Here is a 16,944-nt window from a genome sequence, read left to right as displayed (position 1 = left end):
ATGCTTCTTGTTTGTATATAGATATCTGTATCGGCTATATTTTAGTTGAGAGCCGTTGACATCAGTAACTATCATCGAGTTAGTAAGTTTGTTAACATGCTGCTAAGCAAAAGTATGATTAAGCATTGTCCTTTGGCTGTATTTGAAAACGCAATTTTGGTTCGCTCAATTGGAAATTTTAAGAGGGAAAAACGTGGGGTGTTAGAAAAGCTTATTTTGCAGTGAATCTCTCTTTCTTTCCTGAACACCTCTCAGTTACATACAACATGTTGACAAGACGCTTAACAACTAAAAGCGCAACACTTTTATTAAGCGCACGCTTCTCAAAATGTAATCCATTAACCCTTCCTCCTACTTTTTGTCTTTTGCGCCATCTTTATATGAGCGCAAAAACGTTCATTGCCTGATCTTGTTCCTCATTCCTCCACCTTTTTTTGACTATTTTTAGCAAGCTGTATACATAGGTGTGTTTCAACTACACCTACTCTTCAATTTCAAGAAAAAGATAAATTTCACGAAGGCGACCATTACTGCGCTGTTCCTCATCGCAGCTATGTAGAATTGGAAGGACCGGATACAGCCAAATTTTTACAAGGTTTGATAACTAATCATATGCCAAAAATATCAGTTGGAGGAGATGGATTTTATGCTGCCTTTCTGACACCCACTGTAAATTGCATCTTTTCGATGGTATCAAGACTGATAATATAAAAAGACAAGAAGCTCATCCCTTTTTTTTTCCCGTTCTTACTAATGCAATAGGGTAGAATGTTGTATGATACCTTTATTTATCCCGTCAATGTCGGTGTCAATTTTCCTCATCCTCGATTTATCATTGAATGCCCTACTGCCAGCAAAGCAAACTTCATTCGACATATAAAGCGGTATATTTTAAGAGCAAAAGTAAAAGTGAGAGATTGTTCTGAGGAATACACACTTTGGAATATTTGGTCCGATAAGAATAAGAGATTATTGATGGATACGAGCAGCCTTAATAGTAGTAGTAGTAGTATTAGTGGCCATAGTAGCGGTAGTGGTCCTTTGTCCGATGGCGATCCTATTTTAATCAAAAAGGATAGACGATTGACAGATATTGGTTGTTTTGATCCGAGAGTACCTGGATTTGGCTATAGGGCACTTGTAAAAGCGAATGAAGGTAAGAGAGATGCTTATGAAGCCTTCTCTTTTGCTTTTAAAATGTCTTTTCTTATTCTTACGATCTATACCGTAGATATTGAAAACATTTTACCATCCTCTGGAGACTTTACAAAGTTGGACTCGGATGAGTATACAATTAGACGTATTCTACATGGTGTGCCAGAGGGTGTGGATGACTTTTGGCCAGAATCTTCGTTACCGTTAGAGTCAAATCTTGATTATATGAATGGAGGTAATAAGCAGAAGAGAGAATGAATCGCCATCTTTTTCAACAAAAAAAAAAAAAAGTGCGTAATACTAACCAACTCTTCTTTCTCTCTTTGTCTCTTGTAACAGTTGATTTCCGTAAGGGCTGTTATGTTGGCCAAGAGTTGACCATTCGAACCTATCACACAGGCGTTGTGCGTAAACGTATAGTGCCTGTACAGATTTACAAGAAAGACGAAGCGTAAGTATCTCCAAAAAGTATCCATGAGCATTTCTGTGATATATAAAAAAGAAGAAAAGACTGAGCATACCCCCGCGACCCTATTTTTGTTTAATCATTTAGTGTGCCTGAAAGCCTAAGTGTGGATCGAAACCACTCCTTCCCATCCGATATACTACCACCGCAGACCGATATCAAATTGGATGGCGCATCTACAGAGGAAGCTACGACAAAGACTCGTAGTATTGGCAAGCTGTGCTCAGGCATACATAATATCGGGTTAGCTCTGATGCGTTTAGAGCATGTAAAGTCTGTTACTTCTGGAGAGAACGAGGAGGAATCTCAAAAGAATACCTCTTTTATGATTCCTAATAATGAGTCTATTCGTCTCAAACCTTTTATACCTGACTGGTGGTCTGAAAATACAACACCACAATTTAATCAATAAAAACGAGTTAAAACGAGTTGATTTTTGTTTTGCGGAGGATCCACACACAAATTTGAGCCTCAAATATAATTATCTTTTTTTTTTTTTTTTTTTTTTTTTTGCTGAAAGGAATTGTTCTTTTGGTTATTTTTCACGAGATTTTTCAAATAGAATACATCCATCATGGGTAAAAAGAACTCTGAGGACTATAGCCGATCATCTTCAAAATCGCACAGTCATAAATCAACAAAATCACACAGCAAATCTCATCCATCGAGGTATAGAGACAAATTATGTGCTCACAGATCAATAATCTTGAGTGATCTAATGCTTAAGCTTTATCGCTTGAAATAATAAAGTGGGAAAGGTTCTCGATATGATCGCTACACTAATACACCTTTTGGTGAAGACGAAGTTCAGAACAATGAGGGTAAAAAGGAAAAAAAAAATCTTTTCAACATAATAGATAAAGTCGACACTCAATCTTTACTGTTTGAAACGTTTACAGAGAATGCTTCAACCATTCCTATGCCAGTAGCTATGTGGGTAACGTTTTCAATATACCTGTCACATTAAGGCAAGAAGAAAAAAACATAACAACAATCCATATCATTTTCTATTTCATAAAAGGACTTTAAGCACTGTGATCCTAAGCGTTGTTCAGGTGTCAAATTGGCTCGTTGTAATATGTTGAAAACACTCAAATTAACACAACGTTTCCGTGGCATTGTAGCAAGGTAAAAAGATCAAGATTTTTTTTTTTTTCTTAAGGACATCACAAACATAGTCCTTGACTTATCAACAATATATACACATAAAGTCCTATAGGAGAAAAAGCAGTTTCACCAGCAGATAGAAAGATTGTTGAAATGTATGGTGCAGCTGTTGTGGATTGCTCCTGGGCTCGTGTAGATGAAGTTCCCTTTACTAAAATTAGAGGGCCTACGGATCGGCTATTACCTTATTTAGTGGCTACGAACCCAGTGAATTATGGTAAACCTTGGAGATTGAATTGTGCAGAGGCATTAGCGGCGATCTTTTATATTACAGGGTATCCTGAACATGGAGAAGCTCTCTTGGCAAAGTTTAAATGGGGACATGCATTTGCAAAAGTAAACGGGTAAGGTATTTGCAAGAACAAATGGGTTGGTTGGTTGGGTAGATACATAAATGATGAGTGTCTGAGACTGTCCTTTTTCTCTTTCTCACAGTGGGTTATTGTCACGCTATGCAAAATGTAAAGACTCGACTGAAGTTATAGCTGTGCAAAACGAGTATTTGGCTAAATTGGAAGAAGATGAACGTCAAAAACAGGAGAATGCGGTTCAAGCCGAAGAAGGAGATAGTGACGATGATGACATGTTGTTTAAAAATACAAACAGAAATAATGCATTCACCGTATTTGACGATGATGAAGATGATAGTAATGACGAAGAGGAGGAAGAGAGTAGCGACGAAGACGACACCAGCTCCGAACAGCATTCGGATAGTGACATAGCTGATGAAAATGGCAATGATTCAGAAGTGGAATATATTCAAGATAAACTAGGGAACACACATATCCGTCATAAATAATATTTTTCTAAGTTTGATATTGATATTTTGTACAAGATATTGCCCAAATAGTAAAGGATGTGAAGCAAACACATCTTGATTTACGACTTGACCTTAAGCAACAGATTCGCTTACATACTGTATAACACTCTTCTGACCAATATCTATTGACTTCTGACATTATGGGAGGGGGTTTTTCTTTTGTGCTCGTCTGTCGAATAACCCAGTTTGTCTTCGTTCCAAGATAAAGTATATAGAGCTTACAAAGTTATTACGTTGAGTGTGAACATTACTGCTTTTTTATGTGTTTTGTTGTTTTTTTCTTTTTCTTTTTTTTGTGGAAAAAGAGAGAGAGATAAAATTGATGCGGAATGATGATGGTTTGCTCATAGGCATATCCATTTATGAGGGTGTGTTTTAACCAACTGTAGATCGAGAAACATTTTAATTTCACAGTAAAAATAGATAATCTAGAAGCGTTCATGGAGGTGGTGGGTATAGCTAGCGTCGTCAGCAGCGTTGGTAATAGTATGAGACAAACGTACAATCCTTCTTCTGGAATGGTTAAATGACACTTATCATATGCCAATGAATAAGATCGTTACTCTGCCGCTGATCGCAATAAGGTTCGGTACCGCACCATCAAAAAGTTAGGCAAGCAGTCTGAATTCAAAAAGCGATCTATACAAGTGCAGTAAGGTGTTCCCAAATGCAAAAAGGAAAAAAAAAAGAAAAGAAATATCAAAAAGTGGATTTATTTGTATTGTATTGAAAAGGTAACTAGTATAAATATAATGGTTATGATAGTATCGTTGATCTTTAATCTTTTATGATTGGGCTTAGAAAGTAGTTTGTCCATTGACCTTGGAAGGAGTCTGTAGAAGATAATATTGAAATATTAGCAAAAAAAATAGAAAGAAAGAGATTGTTGGCAGACTCTATAGCAATAACTATCAATATTCTTACCATGATCTTTAAGAATTCTTCATAATTGATATAGCCATCACCATCAACATCTGCAGAAAACATCATTTCTTCGACATCGGCTTCAGTAATGGAATTGCCTAATGATGAAATCGAGTCAAGGGAGATAAACGTTCAAAATGAAATATTAGTAAAATCGGTGAGGGTCCTTCTCTTCTCTTGCCCTCTTCCATAGACCGCTAGCCCACCCCTTTATAAAGGGTAGATATATTACCGAATAAAGAAACGCCCCTCTTCAAATCGTCGCCTGTAAGTTGTCCGTCGTTGTCAGTATCAAGTAATTCAAACACTTTGGAAACACCTTCTTCAGCATTGACGTCGTGTTGCTAATATCAATAAGTAAAAGTACGTCAGAAAAAGAAGCTTGGGGGAAGACATCATATAAAGGTAACAAGGGATGAGGAGTAACAGGATGTGGAAAAGATAGAAAAAAAAAAAATCAAAGGAGTGGCCGTCTTCCTTTTTACCTTGGTCATCACTGATAGAAAATCGTCAAAATCGACTTTACCATGGTTTTTAGAGTCGGCAGCATGGATCTATGCACGAGGCTGTTTGTGTTAGAAGGCAACTACTATGTCAATTGTACTTTATTTAGAAAGGAAAATTACCTGAGCTTGAAGCTCGGCTTCGGTGACATTCACTTTAGCAAGCTTATACACTTCTCTTAGACTATCGACAGTGAATCCATGGCCTCTGGTAAGTGATTCGAATTTAGCATGTAAATGGTTGATTTCAGCGTCAGTAAGAGCAGAGCCAGTCTAAAAGGAAACAAATGCTCAGTAAAGTGTTGCTTCAGAAAAGGCTGCAAAAAGTTTGAATTTTACCATTTTATAATAAAAAACCAGATAGGTTAGAAAGAGAAATAAAAATAAAAAAAAAGAAGAAAAGGAAAGAAAAAAATGACTTTAAACATTTAAAATGTGTTATATAAAGTTCACCTGTGCTCTCTGTCGCTGTGTCCTGTCCCTCTCTCACTATGTCTCTCTTTTTCTGTCTGCTTTACACTTTGTCTGATGAAGGGAAACTATAAAAATCCGTTAAACTTCCTTTTTTTCCCGTCACATTACTTTTTTCTTTTTTTCCTTTGTTTCCTTTGTTCTTATGGCTATTTTTACTCTTTGAAAAGAATCGTTTCCGTCCACTAAGCTCAACTTATCACTCTATGCTTTCTACTGGACCATCCTTTGAGACAAAAAAAAAAGCCCACTGATTCAATTTCACGGCTTTATAGTATCAAAAAAAAAGCCCGAGACCAATTTTCTTATTTATGACTTTGTAGCTTTATCGTCATTTTGTGCAACTTGGCTCCAAATGTATAGATTTTGTGTTCTTATTCAGTTTTTGCTGCTCTTCTTCAAATATGCAATCATCGACAGAATTACCCGGAATACAGCAGTTTTTCATGGCAATTTTCTTTTTTTTTTCTTCTTAGAAAAGGGGCTTCTATTCCACGGCTGCTGCAAAGTAAAATCAGTGCCTCATCCCAACCCTCCCCCCTTTTCTTAAGAAATAAGAAGAAGTGTGCACACCCTCCAAACAGAGAGTACATCTCGTGTTCATGGAATAAGCAATGTACAACTACTGTTCTTTGCACACCATGCACGCACATACATTCATGCAGTCGTTCCAACACCGTAAGGGCGGCTAATGAATTTTCACACAAAGGGCGGGTTTTGGAATTTTTTTTCTATTCTGAAGGACGGCTTGTGGACTCTAACAAAGAACTCCATCAGTGATGCAGGGTCGGTTTTTTAAGAAAAAAAAAAACCAATCGAAAGAGCACACAAATGTAGGCTAACTCTTCATACAAACAGTACCATGTCATGATAACTGATCCGATGTATTGGTTGCATATAATGGCTGCTTAGATGACCACGATGTCTGCATTTTATAAAGAAGTTTGAAATCGTAAAGTGAAATATGGTATGATAAAATCAAATAAAAGGACAAAGCTTTCCCTTTAAGAAACATTCTTGGTTCTTTTTTGGGGATAAGTTGATTGTATAATTGGGAAAGGGTCTAATAAGAAAGTCACAGCGAGACATACTACTCGCTTCAGAGCAGATCCGCAATATCCAGGAGAATCTTTGCACAAAACGAAACTCTCCCAAACACAGCAGATGCTTCTGTGTAATTCAATCCTACCGAAGTGTACGAACAATTTATTTTTAACGAAAAGTTGTATTCCCCGTTTAACAAAGCTTTTTTATTTATCACCATAAAAAAGAAATGATCATCTAAATTAGTTTTATTTTGATTTATTTTGTTTTTTTGTTTTTTGTTTTTCACCAAATAGGTACACCTTGAGCGATTTCTTTGGGTTGTAAATGATCTCCTGTTAAAGCTTCGCTCAAGAGACCATATTCTTCTTGGTAATGCTTCTTCTTATTACCAGTGGCAACAGAGGCAGAAGGTGGACGACCTGCATAACGAGGTGATTTACCAGCATGATGTTGTGTTTGAGACAAAGAAGTAGCAATACGAGGTTGCACATGTTGCCATGGACCCATATTCAAGGGTTCTTCTTGGCACCAAACAATCTCCGCATGAGGGTATTTATCCGCATGCTCCTTGATCTGCTCATAGGGGAAAGGATTTAGTTGTTCAATACGAGAAATGGCAATATCATTCATCTTGTTTTGTTCGCGCGCTTTCAATAAAGCATAGTAGACTTGTCCAGAACAGAAGATGTGCTTGGTAATCTTTTCAGGAGCTACCAAATGTTCAGGATGTGATTCAGGAAGATACAATTGGAAGTGGCTGTCTCCCGTCATTTCCTCAAGAGAGGATTTAGCTAACGGGTGGCGAAGTAAGGATTTCGAGAAAGGAAGAATCAATGGCTTACGGAACTGACGGTGGATTTGGCGACGTAAGACATGGAAGTATTGAGAAGGTGTGGAGGCGTACACCACTTGCATGTTGCAGTCTTGGTGTTGGCGGGACAGTTTTTCTTCACTGGGGTAAATGTATGGGTTATCATCGCAGAGTTGGAGGTAACGTTCAATTCTGGCAGAAGAGTGCTCAGGTCCTTGGCCATCGTAGCCATGAGGAAGCGATAGGACAAGACCAGAACGTTGGAGCCATTTCTGTTCGCCAGCAGCTAAAAATTGATCAATGATCACTTGGGCCGTGTTGGCAAAGTCACCAAATTGAGCTTCCCACATCACCAAAGATTCAGGATTGACGAGAGAGTAACCTAATTCGAAACCAAGAACACCATATTCTGACAAGGAAGAGTTGGAGATTGACAGCACGCCTTGCTCAGGATTGATGTGATTCAAAAGGGTATAGCGGCTACCGTCCTTTTGGTCGTGAAGAACAGCGTGACGTTGGGAGAAAGTACCACGTTCTACATCTTGACCAGACACACGAACGTGTCTACCTTCCACAAGCAAAGAACCCCAAGCTAAAGCTTCGGCAGTAGACCAGTCAATGTCCTTACCTTCGACCAGGGCCTTTTCGCGGTTTTGAAGGATACGCTTCAAGTTACGATGAATGTTGAAGTTGTGGGGGAGGGTATTGAGAGCCTTACCCACATTTTGAAGCGTCTCCAAGGGGAGACCGGTGGGATAGTGGGGCAGGTTTTCTTCAGCCAATTCCTTGGGTGATTTGAAACCAGGCCATGAGCTCGATAGCCATTCACTCGAGGTGGGCTTGTAATTCTTACTACGAGCATAGCTTTCTTCTAAAATATCCCAGACACGCTTCTTATTCTCAGTGATTTCGCTGTCGGTAAGAGAACCTTCCTTCTTCAGTTGTTCTTCATAAATTTTGGCAACGGGCTTTTGCTTGGCAATTGCTTCGTACATACGGGGTTGAGTGAACATGGGCTGATCCGTTTCATTGTGGCCATGCTTACGGTAGCACACTAAATCAATAACGACATCCTTGTGGAATGTTTGACGCCATTCAGCGGCGAGCTGCATCACATAAGTAACTGCTTCAGCATCATCGCCGTTGACATGGAAGATAGGAGCGTTGATGGACTTGGCAATATCCGTACAGTAGGGTGTGGATCGACCATAACGAGGATCGGTCGTGAAACCAATTTGGTTGTTGACAACAACATGGATCGTACCGCCAGTAGAATAAGAAGGCAGGTCATGGAAGCCCATGGTTTCGTAAACGATACCTTGACCAGCGAAAGCAGCATCACCATGGATCAAAACAGCCATAGCATGGTCGCCGTTGGTATCCTTACCATAGAATTGAAGAGCATGTGTCTTACCCAAAACAACAGGGTTTACAGCTTCTAAATGAGAAGGATTGGCAACCAGTGAAAGGTGGACACGCTTACCAGAAGGAGTAGGACGGACATAGTTCATACCAAGATGGTATTTGACATCACCGGAACCTTCTTCGGAAGGTTCAAGAGATCCACTGAATTCACAAAAGATGGATTCATTGGGCTTACGAACCACATTAGAAAGGACATTGAGACGACCACGGTGAGGCATACCAATGACAATAGATTCAACACCCAAATCAACGGAGCGATCAATCTATCATTTTTATAAACAACAACCATCAGTCAGTGTCTCTAAGCCCATTTTCGCTTTGTTTTTTTTCCGCTGGCCCTCTTTTTTTTATTTTTTTTTGTTTTTTTTATCTCATCTATTCACTTACCATTGCTTTCATACCAGGAATCAACGTTTCACCACCTTCTAAACCAAAACGCTTTTCTGAAGGATATTTAGAAGCAACGAATCTTTCAAAACTGTCAGACCAAGTCAAACGATCAAAAATGACACGCTTTTCATCAGCAGAATATTTGTAAGGTTGTGGGGTTTCGATACGTTCACGAATCCAATCACATTGAGCACGATCAGGAATATGAATATACTCTACACCAATGGAGCCGCCTATATTTAAAATTCATTGATTTCATTAGCAAATCAGAGCTCCTTATTCTCTCAAAGGCACATGATCGCACATTCAAATAGTAAAAGTTGGCCCTCCTCTGATCCCGTCACATTAAAAGTAAGCACTTACAGTAGATTTTCTTAAGATGAGAGATGATTTCACGTAAAGTCAAAGTTCCTCCATTCTTTGCAAAGGCTGGCAAGATACCAGGACCAATGGTGAAAGTTCTGTCCAAATCACTGTCCTTAAATCCATAGTAAGTGTGTTCTAATTCAGGTGGTGTTGAGGAGTTGAGCCCAGCGTGTTGAATACCCAGAGGATCCAAATTAGCAATATGATGTCCTCTCACTTGATAAGCTCTTGTTAACAATTGGATCTTCATGTGATCAATGACTTCTGAAGAGGCTCCACCTGCTTTGCCACCCAAAATGCCGTCACCAGGCAACACGGGCAAACGAGCACTGGCTGAGGGAACAATGGTCGGGGGTGGAGTATAGGCTTGACCGGGAGGAACACCGTTGCTCATGTTTTTAAAGTAAACTTGCCATGATAAATGTACCGAAGAAGGATCCTTCAACCAGGCTTCGTACATTTCTTCGATATAATTAGCAGCGTTGCCTTGTAAAAAGGCGTCGGTTGATTCAGGAGGTGCGGCAGCTGAGCTTCTTGCTGTTGTGTGGAAACTGGCCAAGCTGCTGGTTGGACGCAGTAATGAGGAACGAGTTACTGCATTCGCAATGCTGGCATGTCTTCTAATAGTAGGTCGAACGACACTCGACACTCTATTGAGTGCTGATAATCGATACATTTTTTTGAATAAAAATCAAAAATTTCAAAAAAAAAAATAAATAAAGAGAAGGGTGGTGAAATTAGTTAATGTGTGGGGTAAAAAACAAACGAAGAGTGAGTGTGTAAAAAGGTAAAATCAGTTTTTTTTAAGGGATTACAAAAAAGGCAATTCTTACTTTGTGACGTATGACTGTAGAGAATTCGCTAAAGAATAATGAACGGAACTTGCGGATTAACTTTTGCAAAGGTCGCTTATAAACCCAAATCTTAACAGTTTTAGGGCGGGTAAAATTGATTGCTTGACTATGCATAACCTGCAGATGATGAATTCAGGGCACGTTGTCAAACGATATAATGCAGATGGTACCTTTTTGCCCTGGATCTCACAATTCGAAATCCTTCACGGGCTGTAATGTGATGTTTTATTACTAAGGATATTATCGGATTAGAGAATGGGCCTGGTAAAAACAGTTTCATTTTTCCCGACAATGAACGACCAAAAATTTAACCGAATTTACCTTTACTTTTTCTTTTGGTAAAGAGAAAGAGCGGTCATAACCATCAATGCAATGTACAACAGATGTATGTTTGATTTCTTAACCATTCTCTATGCAAAAAAACACCCAGACGTTAATCAAGGGCGACCCACTTGGGTTGACGCCATCTTCCAAATGCTAACCCACGAGTCAGCATTTCCCAATCAAAGATGAGTATATATATTTTGTTTAACCCCACATACAAAATTGACACAGGGGCAGTATTACTTAGTATGACAGAATCTTTAAGTACCTTGCTTTTTATTAATAAGAAATTCGCATGAACCATTTATTGGTTCTGAGAGCCGTTTTCTCTTTACTTGTTACCCATTTAAACGTGGCACAAACTTCCTGTTTTGAAGGACGGATGAAGGGATCTGCCATCAGCCCTTTAACTATTCCATTGGAATCAATGCCACCACTTTTGCCAGGCTTCTTTATCTTGTTCCGTTCCTTCAAATACAAAGTTAATCTTCTTCACTTCACTAAATCCTTCCATCGTAGTAGGTTCTTGAAGTTTTGATTTAAATGTGCGGAAAGCAATAGTACTTAGTACATCTCTTTTCTCATCTGGTCTATGAATAGCTCTATAAAAATTATTGTGTAGCGCCAGATCTTCATTGTCACCAAAGTAGAAACAGCGCACCGGTACACCAGCATTTTGGGCGAGTTTGATATATACAGCGCGCGTCGCCCTGTCTGGATTGGTATTGTCCACTACAACAGATTTCTTTCCTGATATGGCTACCTGGCAGGCCGTCACACATTTCTCTCTCGATTTTAAAGAATCTTGATTGACGTAAATGTAACCCTTGGGCACCAAGTACCTTTTAACAAAGCTACTTTTGCCCGACGCTGGATAGCCTACACAAACAACCAGTTCTTGTCTCGCATCCACAGGGACAAGTGGTGTATCTTCAGCACTGTACTGCGGTACTATGAGGAATGGAAAAGTTTTAGATCACTTGTGTCTTTGTCTTTTACAAGATGTCGCAGATCTTACACGCTAAAGCCAAATGTTCCTTCGCATTGAAGCCTCCCCAGGTGAATTTGGCTGGCGCTTCTTTCAAAAAGTATTCCTCGGGTGTATAAAACTTGATCTGCACGTTATCTGCAAATTTACGATCTGAGCAAGAGTGATCCTTCTTTCTCTTCAGCTTCCAACCGTCGCCTCGTCCAGCCGCATCACCCACGTAAAAGCACTGACTTTTGTTCACTTCTAAGTTGCTGTTATTCTTCATTAACCAGTCCCACATTCCTGTCATAGGCTTTCTATATCGATCCTTTTCCATAGCAGCCAAAAGTAAGATGGGGGGCTCTATTTGATTCAATATGGCTTCTATTTTCGTCTTGAAACTTTTAATCTTCTTTTCACTGTTTAAACCATTTTGATTGGAAATAATGACAAGCTTATAACTAAGAGAATGATACAACAATTCGTTGTTGTTGGTTCTAATTAGGCTTGGGGCTTTTTTATTCCTTTATTCTTCTCCGTTCTTTTTACCCTTCACTATGCAATTTCTCGAGGCACTTGGGTATGCATGGATCCCACCATCGCCAGTCGTATTCGTCTTTAGGAAAAACGCGTCCACTTTTGGTAGCAATTAACGTACCGTCCTGATAGAGAAATCTGTATAAGTATCAAAAACTTGACGGATCATTTTTTTAGCTCGAAAAAGTACCAGATCAAAGGCAGCGATCTTGTTCTTTGCAACATCTTTACTTCGTGCTATCAAAACACTATTGAGAACATTCATCCATTCAATTGGTTTTTTGGCTTTCATGTTGAAAAAAGGGTGTTCTTTGAGGATCGATAACAATGATGTATCAGAATGAGTGATCAACGTCAAAGGAACAAATGAAAAAAGAAAGAACAAAATATAAACTTCGATAGTCAACCTTTTTTGAGTTTTTTATTGTCATTCGTGGGTACTGACGATCCTTCTCGTTTCATAAGCGATTGATGTTTATCCGATCTTGATGGAATGAATAGTATATTTAGTAAAAAGAGAAAAGGCGGAGGGGAAGCGGGGACGGGTATACAGAGCGATTAGTAGGCAAAGGTGAAATTAATGCAGTTTTCTTTTTTTCTGGTTATTGACTGTTTGTATTTCGCAACTGACGTAACTCCTTGATGACGGTCTAAGCAATGCTGTTTAGTTTTTTTCTTTGTCAAACGATTCTGAAATAACCTAATCATACTCACTGCTAATGCTTCGGGATTGACACCTTTCTCACATAAGGATATACATAAACTTAACGTATCTCTGTCTAAGCCTGTATTCAGCATTGTTGCCATATCGAGCAGAACTGAAAGACAACGTCAGTATGAAAGCGTCCAAATACAAACCACTCCCCTATATATAAGCTGACTCATTTACTATCAATTGTCTCTTTGACTTCTCTCGATTTTGTTGATTCCATCTCTTATTGTATTTATTGCAATTGAGAAAAAGTCCTCTTTTTTTTTGGTGCCTCCATGACTCGCCCCTTCTTCACTTTTCTCTGAGTGGACAGCGTGCTGAAGTTAAAATGATGCTTTATTTTCAAGGCGACAGGTTATGATCCAGATCAGTGGGTATGGCTACAGTACAACTGCAGAACTCGAAGAATGTACCTGCGACTGAGGCAAAGCAACTGTTTCGTGCCTTTCACTTTATGTAAAACATGAATACAATCTATGTAGGCAATTTATTTTAAATGTACACATATATACATGAAGAAAGAGGTTGAGAAAATGAAAAAAAGGAGGTCTATGAAAGGGAAAGTAATGTGATGAAAACAGTCTAATGATGTACTGTTGCGGGAATATCCTTAGGTTTCAAAGGCGAGGGATCTGCCTCAGCATCATCCTCAGCGTTAGGATCCTCTCCGTAAATCGTCTTGGGCCAGTCGTCTTCATCTTCGTCGTCTTCTCCGTATACCTCCTTACCATCAACAAATTCGGGCCCAGGTTCTTCATAGATAGGCTCTTCAGTAGGCTCATCCATAGGACCTTCTTCGTCTTCCAAATAATCTTCATCAAAAGGCTCAGGTGATCCCCCAGAATAGGAAGCGAATTTGGTATCAACATCATGGTTATCATTAGCATCCTCATAAAGGATATTTGCTATTCCGTCTTCCATGTCGTTTTGCACAGTATTTACTCTCGCCTGGTTTGGTTTTACTTTGTTAAATGATGATTCATCGTAAATCGAGCAACTGAATTCCCAAGCTTTTGATAACCTAGCATTTTGGCATGCAGCCAAAGACCACTTTTCACCGTATGTAATGGGACTGTAAACGTAGTAGGTAAATACAATGCATGCCATCAAAACGAAACAAAACACGAGCCTGTTCTGAGGAGGGAAGCGTTTCGTGACAAACTCGACACCCACACCCATGACCAAGACAGCAAAATACAGGGAAACCATATAATGATGAAGGAAGAGCTGACGATGCATAAAGAAAAAAGGAAAGTAATGGAATGCCCAACCGATCACAAAAAATCCAGCCGTTTTCTCATACGTAGAACGCATACCATCGAAGTTATAGCTAATGCCACGCTTATCAAGGATTTGGAAAACGCTCCAAAGAATAAAGTAGGTAAACACGCTGACGGTAGAGCCCCAGAAGACGAGAGGATTGCCCAGTAAGACAATTTGTAAAGGTCGCGAAACCCAGAATGGAATGCTGGTGTGAAGTACGGGCCATGTTTCGGGGCGCGATCCATAATCATGCTCTTCCGTCATTTCCTTGTTTGCATCCCACATCACCTTGTTAAGTGTGATCAATTTGCTTAGGAAACCGGGTCTATCTTCGTGCACGATGGGTACGTCAGCGGGTAATAATGGATTATCTTGCTCATCCACCATCCAGAGTGTTTTTGGTTTAAGACCTTCTTCAATACATGATACTTCTTGTTGGTTAAATCCCCAGTCAGGTAAATTTTCCTCTTTAGAAAATAAATGGCAGTTCATGTTTCGATGATATAATCGGAACTTGCTATGACGAGCCTGCAAAATATCACCTGCTTCGGGAGACTTCTTGTTGTTGGGTTCGATTTGTACTTGCCAAAAGTCATTTGAATCGCCATCAAAATCAGGAAAACCATAGCCACTACAGATATATGTTTCTTTTCGTTAAAGAAAAGGTGGCTACATCCCAACGATTTCCCTCGCTTTGATTCTCAAACTTTACCTGACTTCATAATGATAATCCGTTTCAGTAACAGGTGCTGGAAAGTTATGGCTATGAAGTTTTCTTGGTGATGTTGTAACATGTTCTAGACGAATAAAATCGCCATTACGCACATATTCCAACCAAGTATTATTATCGTTTCCCAACAAGTCGCCTGACGATTCTAGTTCGTCTGTTACATTCACATTCGCCTTGAGAATTCTCCACCAATTATTCTGGTCTTTGAAAGGATATAAAGTAACCTGCTGTTGATTGGATCCTTCAGGATAGTATGCATAATGAGAGTGTAGATATCCTCCTCTGGTGGCAAGATGTCGAATGGTTAAAACTGAGCCGTACGTGATGGCTATAAAATGTAATGGTTGAGCACTTTATCCGTTTCTTTTCTCTATTTAACTCCCTCTCTCCTGTCTCACTTTCTATCATCCTGTACTTACGCAATGGTGTATCTATGGGGTCCTCACCCTTCAACTCATTTTGCGTTTCAAAGGCCATAAAACTATCACCTGAGCCAGAATGTGACAAAATCTTGAAATGAACAAAAAACGAAGCAACATAAACAATGACAGGGATAATAAAGATACAGAATATCTTTGCTGTGAAAAGAATAGCATACGTGCGCTATGAATTAAATAGTTTTGTAAGACTTATCATTGATATCACGCGCAGTAGGATTTTTTAACCTTTACCTTAGCAATATAAATATTTCCAAGTGTAGTCCAAAGGTTTATCAGCATAGGTAAGCCGATTGTAGCAATAGTAAATAAACCAACCCACTTTGTGCTGACTGTGCATCCCAATGCCAAACCTGTCAATACAAGCCAACACCACCATCCTTGGCTAAAAGTCCTGTCTCAGAGTGACATCAAAGACTGCTTTAGTGGAAAAAAACAAGCATACAACGAAGTAATCCAATAATGTCATTTGTTTTACCTTTGACGTGAAGATTGTAGCCAAAAGTATATTGATAGTGCAGTGAAGAATAAGAGGTATGAGTCCAACATAACCAAACGATTATTTGTAACTAATCCATTTTCTAGTAGGAATGTTTAGTTTAGAAAACTATGTTAAAAACGTCGGTCTCATTCATTTTGCAGATCCTGTATTACCAAAGCAAAGTGTCAACGCTGTAAAAATGGCAGCAGTTCGTGAATGTCCAGCAGTCCGAAGTGTTAAATAAGATAGAGGTATTATCATGGAACCTAAAAATGCTCCAAATCCGCGCATAGCTGTATAAGGCACATCTTTGGGTATTTCACTGTTTTTACTGTTAACCCACACATATCAACTACGCTTTCACGTCTCCAACACAAACATACCTGCCGATGTCTGGAAAAACATAATCTCCATTGAACCCAAATATCCAGCCAACAAATGCAATTAGCATTTTTGCTAGCTACAGTATAACAAAAGAAGAACCTTTGTTTGAACATGTCTGCGTTCCAAGCTATCCTAGTTTGATTATAAAAATTAGATAGCTTACAGGAGGATGCACATCGAAGAAAAAGCTTCTTTTGATATACTGAGCGGCAAATTCACCAAAATGAACTTCGTCGAATCTGCATTTTATTCCCCCCCCAAAAAAAAAAGAACAAAAGGGAATATGGCAAGATCACTCATGTCAGAACGCATTGTCAAAAGAAGTGTGAATGTCTACAGTCAGAACTTACACAGCTTCACTTGGTGTACTTATGCCTCTAAAGCGCAAAAATGCTGCTGCTGCAAAAAGGATAGCTACTATGGAGAAGTCCTGCTTGTTGTCTCGATGTCTAAATGATTTCTTCACTTTATCATCTTCCTCTTCCGCATAATTATGGGAGCTGCCTTCTTTTGTCGGTATACCAGCCAGTTTTCTTTGCCTCACTTCCATATCCGACATTATGTTTGAGAGGAAAGAAAGAGAGTATGCACTTCTTCCAAGTTTCGCGAATGAAATATGAAAAAGAAACACTGAAATCCCCAAAAGAAAACCCGTTCAATCCAAAAAAATGAGTACATCTCCACAACAGGAAATGGATTGAAATTGC

At 39.1% G+C, this 16,944-nt stretch overlaps 7 protein-coding genes across 7 annotated transcripts; 2 read left to right on the top strand and 5 right to left on the bottom strand.

Annotated features, from left to right (window-relative positions):
* Positions 1 to 266: 266 nt before the first annotated feature.
* On the top strand, positions 267 to 2,033 carry BDF20DRAFT_910358 (uncharacterized protein; the record flags this gene model as incomplete). The annotated part of the gene is made up of 6 exons (XM_053083699.1): positions 267 to 330; positions 449 to 669; positions 763 to 1,156; positions 1,232 to 1,390; positions 1,495 to 1,606; positions 1,709 to 2,033. 6 exons carry the CDS (start codon positions 267 to 269, stop codon positions 2,031 to 2,033), a joined length of 1,275 nt encoding a protein of 424 aa, XP_052939170.1.
* Positions 2,034 to 2,138: 105 nt separating this feature from the next.
* Positions 2,139 to 3,928, top strand: BDF20DRAFT_998367 (uncharacterized protein). The gene is made up of 6 exons (XM_053085456.1): positions 2,139 to 2,290; positions 2,372 to 2,442; positions 2,521 to 2,558; positions 2,643 to 2,749; positions 2,833 to 3,132; positions 3,224 to 3,928. Exons 1-6 carry the CDS (start codon positions 2,196 to 2,198, stop codon positions 3,585 to 3,587), a joined length of 975 nt encoding a protein of 324 aa, XP_052939169.1. The 5' UTR covers positions 2,139 to 2,195; the 3' UTR covers positions 3,588 to 3,928.
* A 373-nt stretch (positions 3,929 to 4,301) lies between these two features.
* Positions 4,302 to 5,566, bottom strand: BDF20DRAFT_852307 (uncharacterized protein). The gene is made up of 6 exons (XM_053080069.1): positions 5,375 to 5,566; positions 5,159 to 5,308; positions 5,018 to 5,086; positions 4,765 to 4,876; positions 4,533 to 4,630; positions 4,302 to 4,441 (listed from the first exon to the last, which is right to left on the bottom strand). Exons 1-6 carry the CDS (start codon positions 5,375 to 5,377, stop codon positions 4,406 to 4,408), a joined length of 468 nt encoding a protein of 155 aa, XP_052939168.1. The 5' UTR covers positions 5,378 to 5,566; the 3' UTR covers positions 4,302 to 4,405.
* Positions 5,567 to 6,835: 1,269 nt separating this feature from the next.
* BDF20DRAFT_815339 (oxoglutarate dehydrogenase, E1 component) lies at positions 6,836 to 10,221 on the bottom strand (the record flags this gene model as incomplete). The annotated part of the gene is made up of 3 exons (XM_053077074.1): positions 6,836 to 9,052; positions 9,177 to 9,412; positions 9,543 to 10,221. 3 exons carry the CDS (start codon positions 10,219 to 10,221, stop codon positions 6,836 to 6,838), a joined length of 3,132 nt encoding a protein of 1,043 aa, XP_052939167.1.
* Positions 10,222 to 11,147: 926 nt separating this feature from the next.
* Positions 11,148 to 12,522, bottom strand: BDF20DRAFT_904723 (polynucleotide kinase 3 phosphatase-domain-containing protein; the record flags this gene model as incomplete). Its single annotated transcript, XM_053083072.1, has 4 exons — positions 11,148 to 11,674; positions 11,742 to 12,154; positions 12,243 to 12,355; positions 12,421 to 12,522. The coding sequence occupies 4 exons, from the start codon at positions 12,520 to 12,522 to the stop codon at positions 11,148 to 11,150; spliced, it is 1,155 nt and encodes a 384-aa protein (XP_052939166.1).
* A 115-nt stretch (positions 12,523 to 12,637) lies between these two features.
* On the bottom strand, positions 12,638 to 13,197 carry BDF20DRAFT_852293 (mitotic-spindle organizing gamma-tubulin ring associated-domain-containing protein). Its single transcript, XM_053080068.1, has 2 exons — positions 13,120 to 13,197; positions 12,638 to 13,048 (listed from the first exon to the last, which is right to left on the bottom strand). The coding sequence occupies exons 1-2, from the start codon at positions 13,160 to 13,162 to the stop codon at positions 12,789 to 12,791; spliced, it is 303 nt and encodes a 100-aa protein (XP_052939165.1). The 5' UTR covers positions 13,163 to 13,197; the 3' UTR covers positions 12,638 to 12,788.
* A 327-nt stretch (positions 13,198 to 13,524) lies between these two features.
* BDF20DRAFT_910354 (Dolichyl-phosphate-mannose-protein mannosyltransferase-domain-containing protein) lies at positions 13,525 to 16,796 on the bottom strand (the record flags this gene model as incomplete). The annotated part of the gene is made up of 9 exons (XM_053083698.1): positions 13,525 to 14,836; positions 14,918 to 15,263; positions 15,355 to 15,538; positions 15,607 to 15,766; positions 15,851 to 15,953; positions 16,027 to 16,175; positions 16,237 to 16,313; positions 16,401 to 16,476; positions 16,588 to 16,796. 9 exons carry the CDS (start codon positions 16,794 to 16,796, stop codon positions 13,525 to 13,527), a joined length of 2,616 nt encoding a protein of 871 aa, XP_052939164.1.
* Between the last annotated feature and the right edge of the window lie 148 nt (positions 16,797 to 16,944).

Source organism: Mycotypha africana (assembly GCF_025528875.1).
Source record: "Mycotypha africana strain NRRL 2978 chromosome Unknown BDF20scaffold_2, whole genome shotgun sequence".
Taxonomy (NCBI): Eukaryota; Fungi; Mucoromycota; class Mucoromycetes; order Mucorales; family Mycotyphaceae; genus Mycotypha; species Mycotypha africana.
The sequence above is the reverse complement of the archived record's forward strand: the minus strand, read 5'-3'. Positions and strand labels throughout refer to the sequence as shown.

Excerpts from the sequence above, each read along its gene's own strand:
- BDF20DRAFT_852293 (XM_053080068.1), bottom strand. The coding sequence starts at position 13,162 with ATGGAATCAACAAAATCGAGAGAAGTCAAAGAGACAATTGATA. Across the intron at positions 13,049-13,119 it reads AGTCAAAGAGACAATTGATA|TTCTGCTCGATATGGCAACA; the intron begins GTAAATGAGTCA and ends GTTGTCTTTCAG.
- BDF20DRAFT_998367 (XM_053085456.1), top strand. The coding sequence starts at position 2,196 with ATGGGTAAAAAGAACTCTGAGGACTATAGCCGATCATCTTCAAAATCG. Across the intron at positions 2,291-2,371 it reads AGCAAATCTCATCCATCGAG|TGGGAAAGGTTCTCGATATG; the intron begins GTATAGAGACAA and ends GAAATAATAAAG. Across the intron at positions 2,750-2,832 it reads TTCCGTGGCATTGTAGCAAG|TCCTATAGGAGAAAAAGCAG; the intron begins GTAAAAAGATCA and ends ATACACATAAAG.
- BDF20DRAFT_852307 (XM_053080069.1), bottom strand. Across the intron at positions 4,877-5,017 it reads TTCTATCAGTGATGACCAAG|CAACACGACGTCAATGCTGA; the intron begins GTAAAAAGGAAG and ends TATTGATATTAG. Across the intron at positions 4,631-4,764 it reads GAGGGGCGTTTCTTTATTCG|GCAATTCCATTACTGAAGCC; the intron begins GTAATATATCTA and ends TTTCATCATTAG.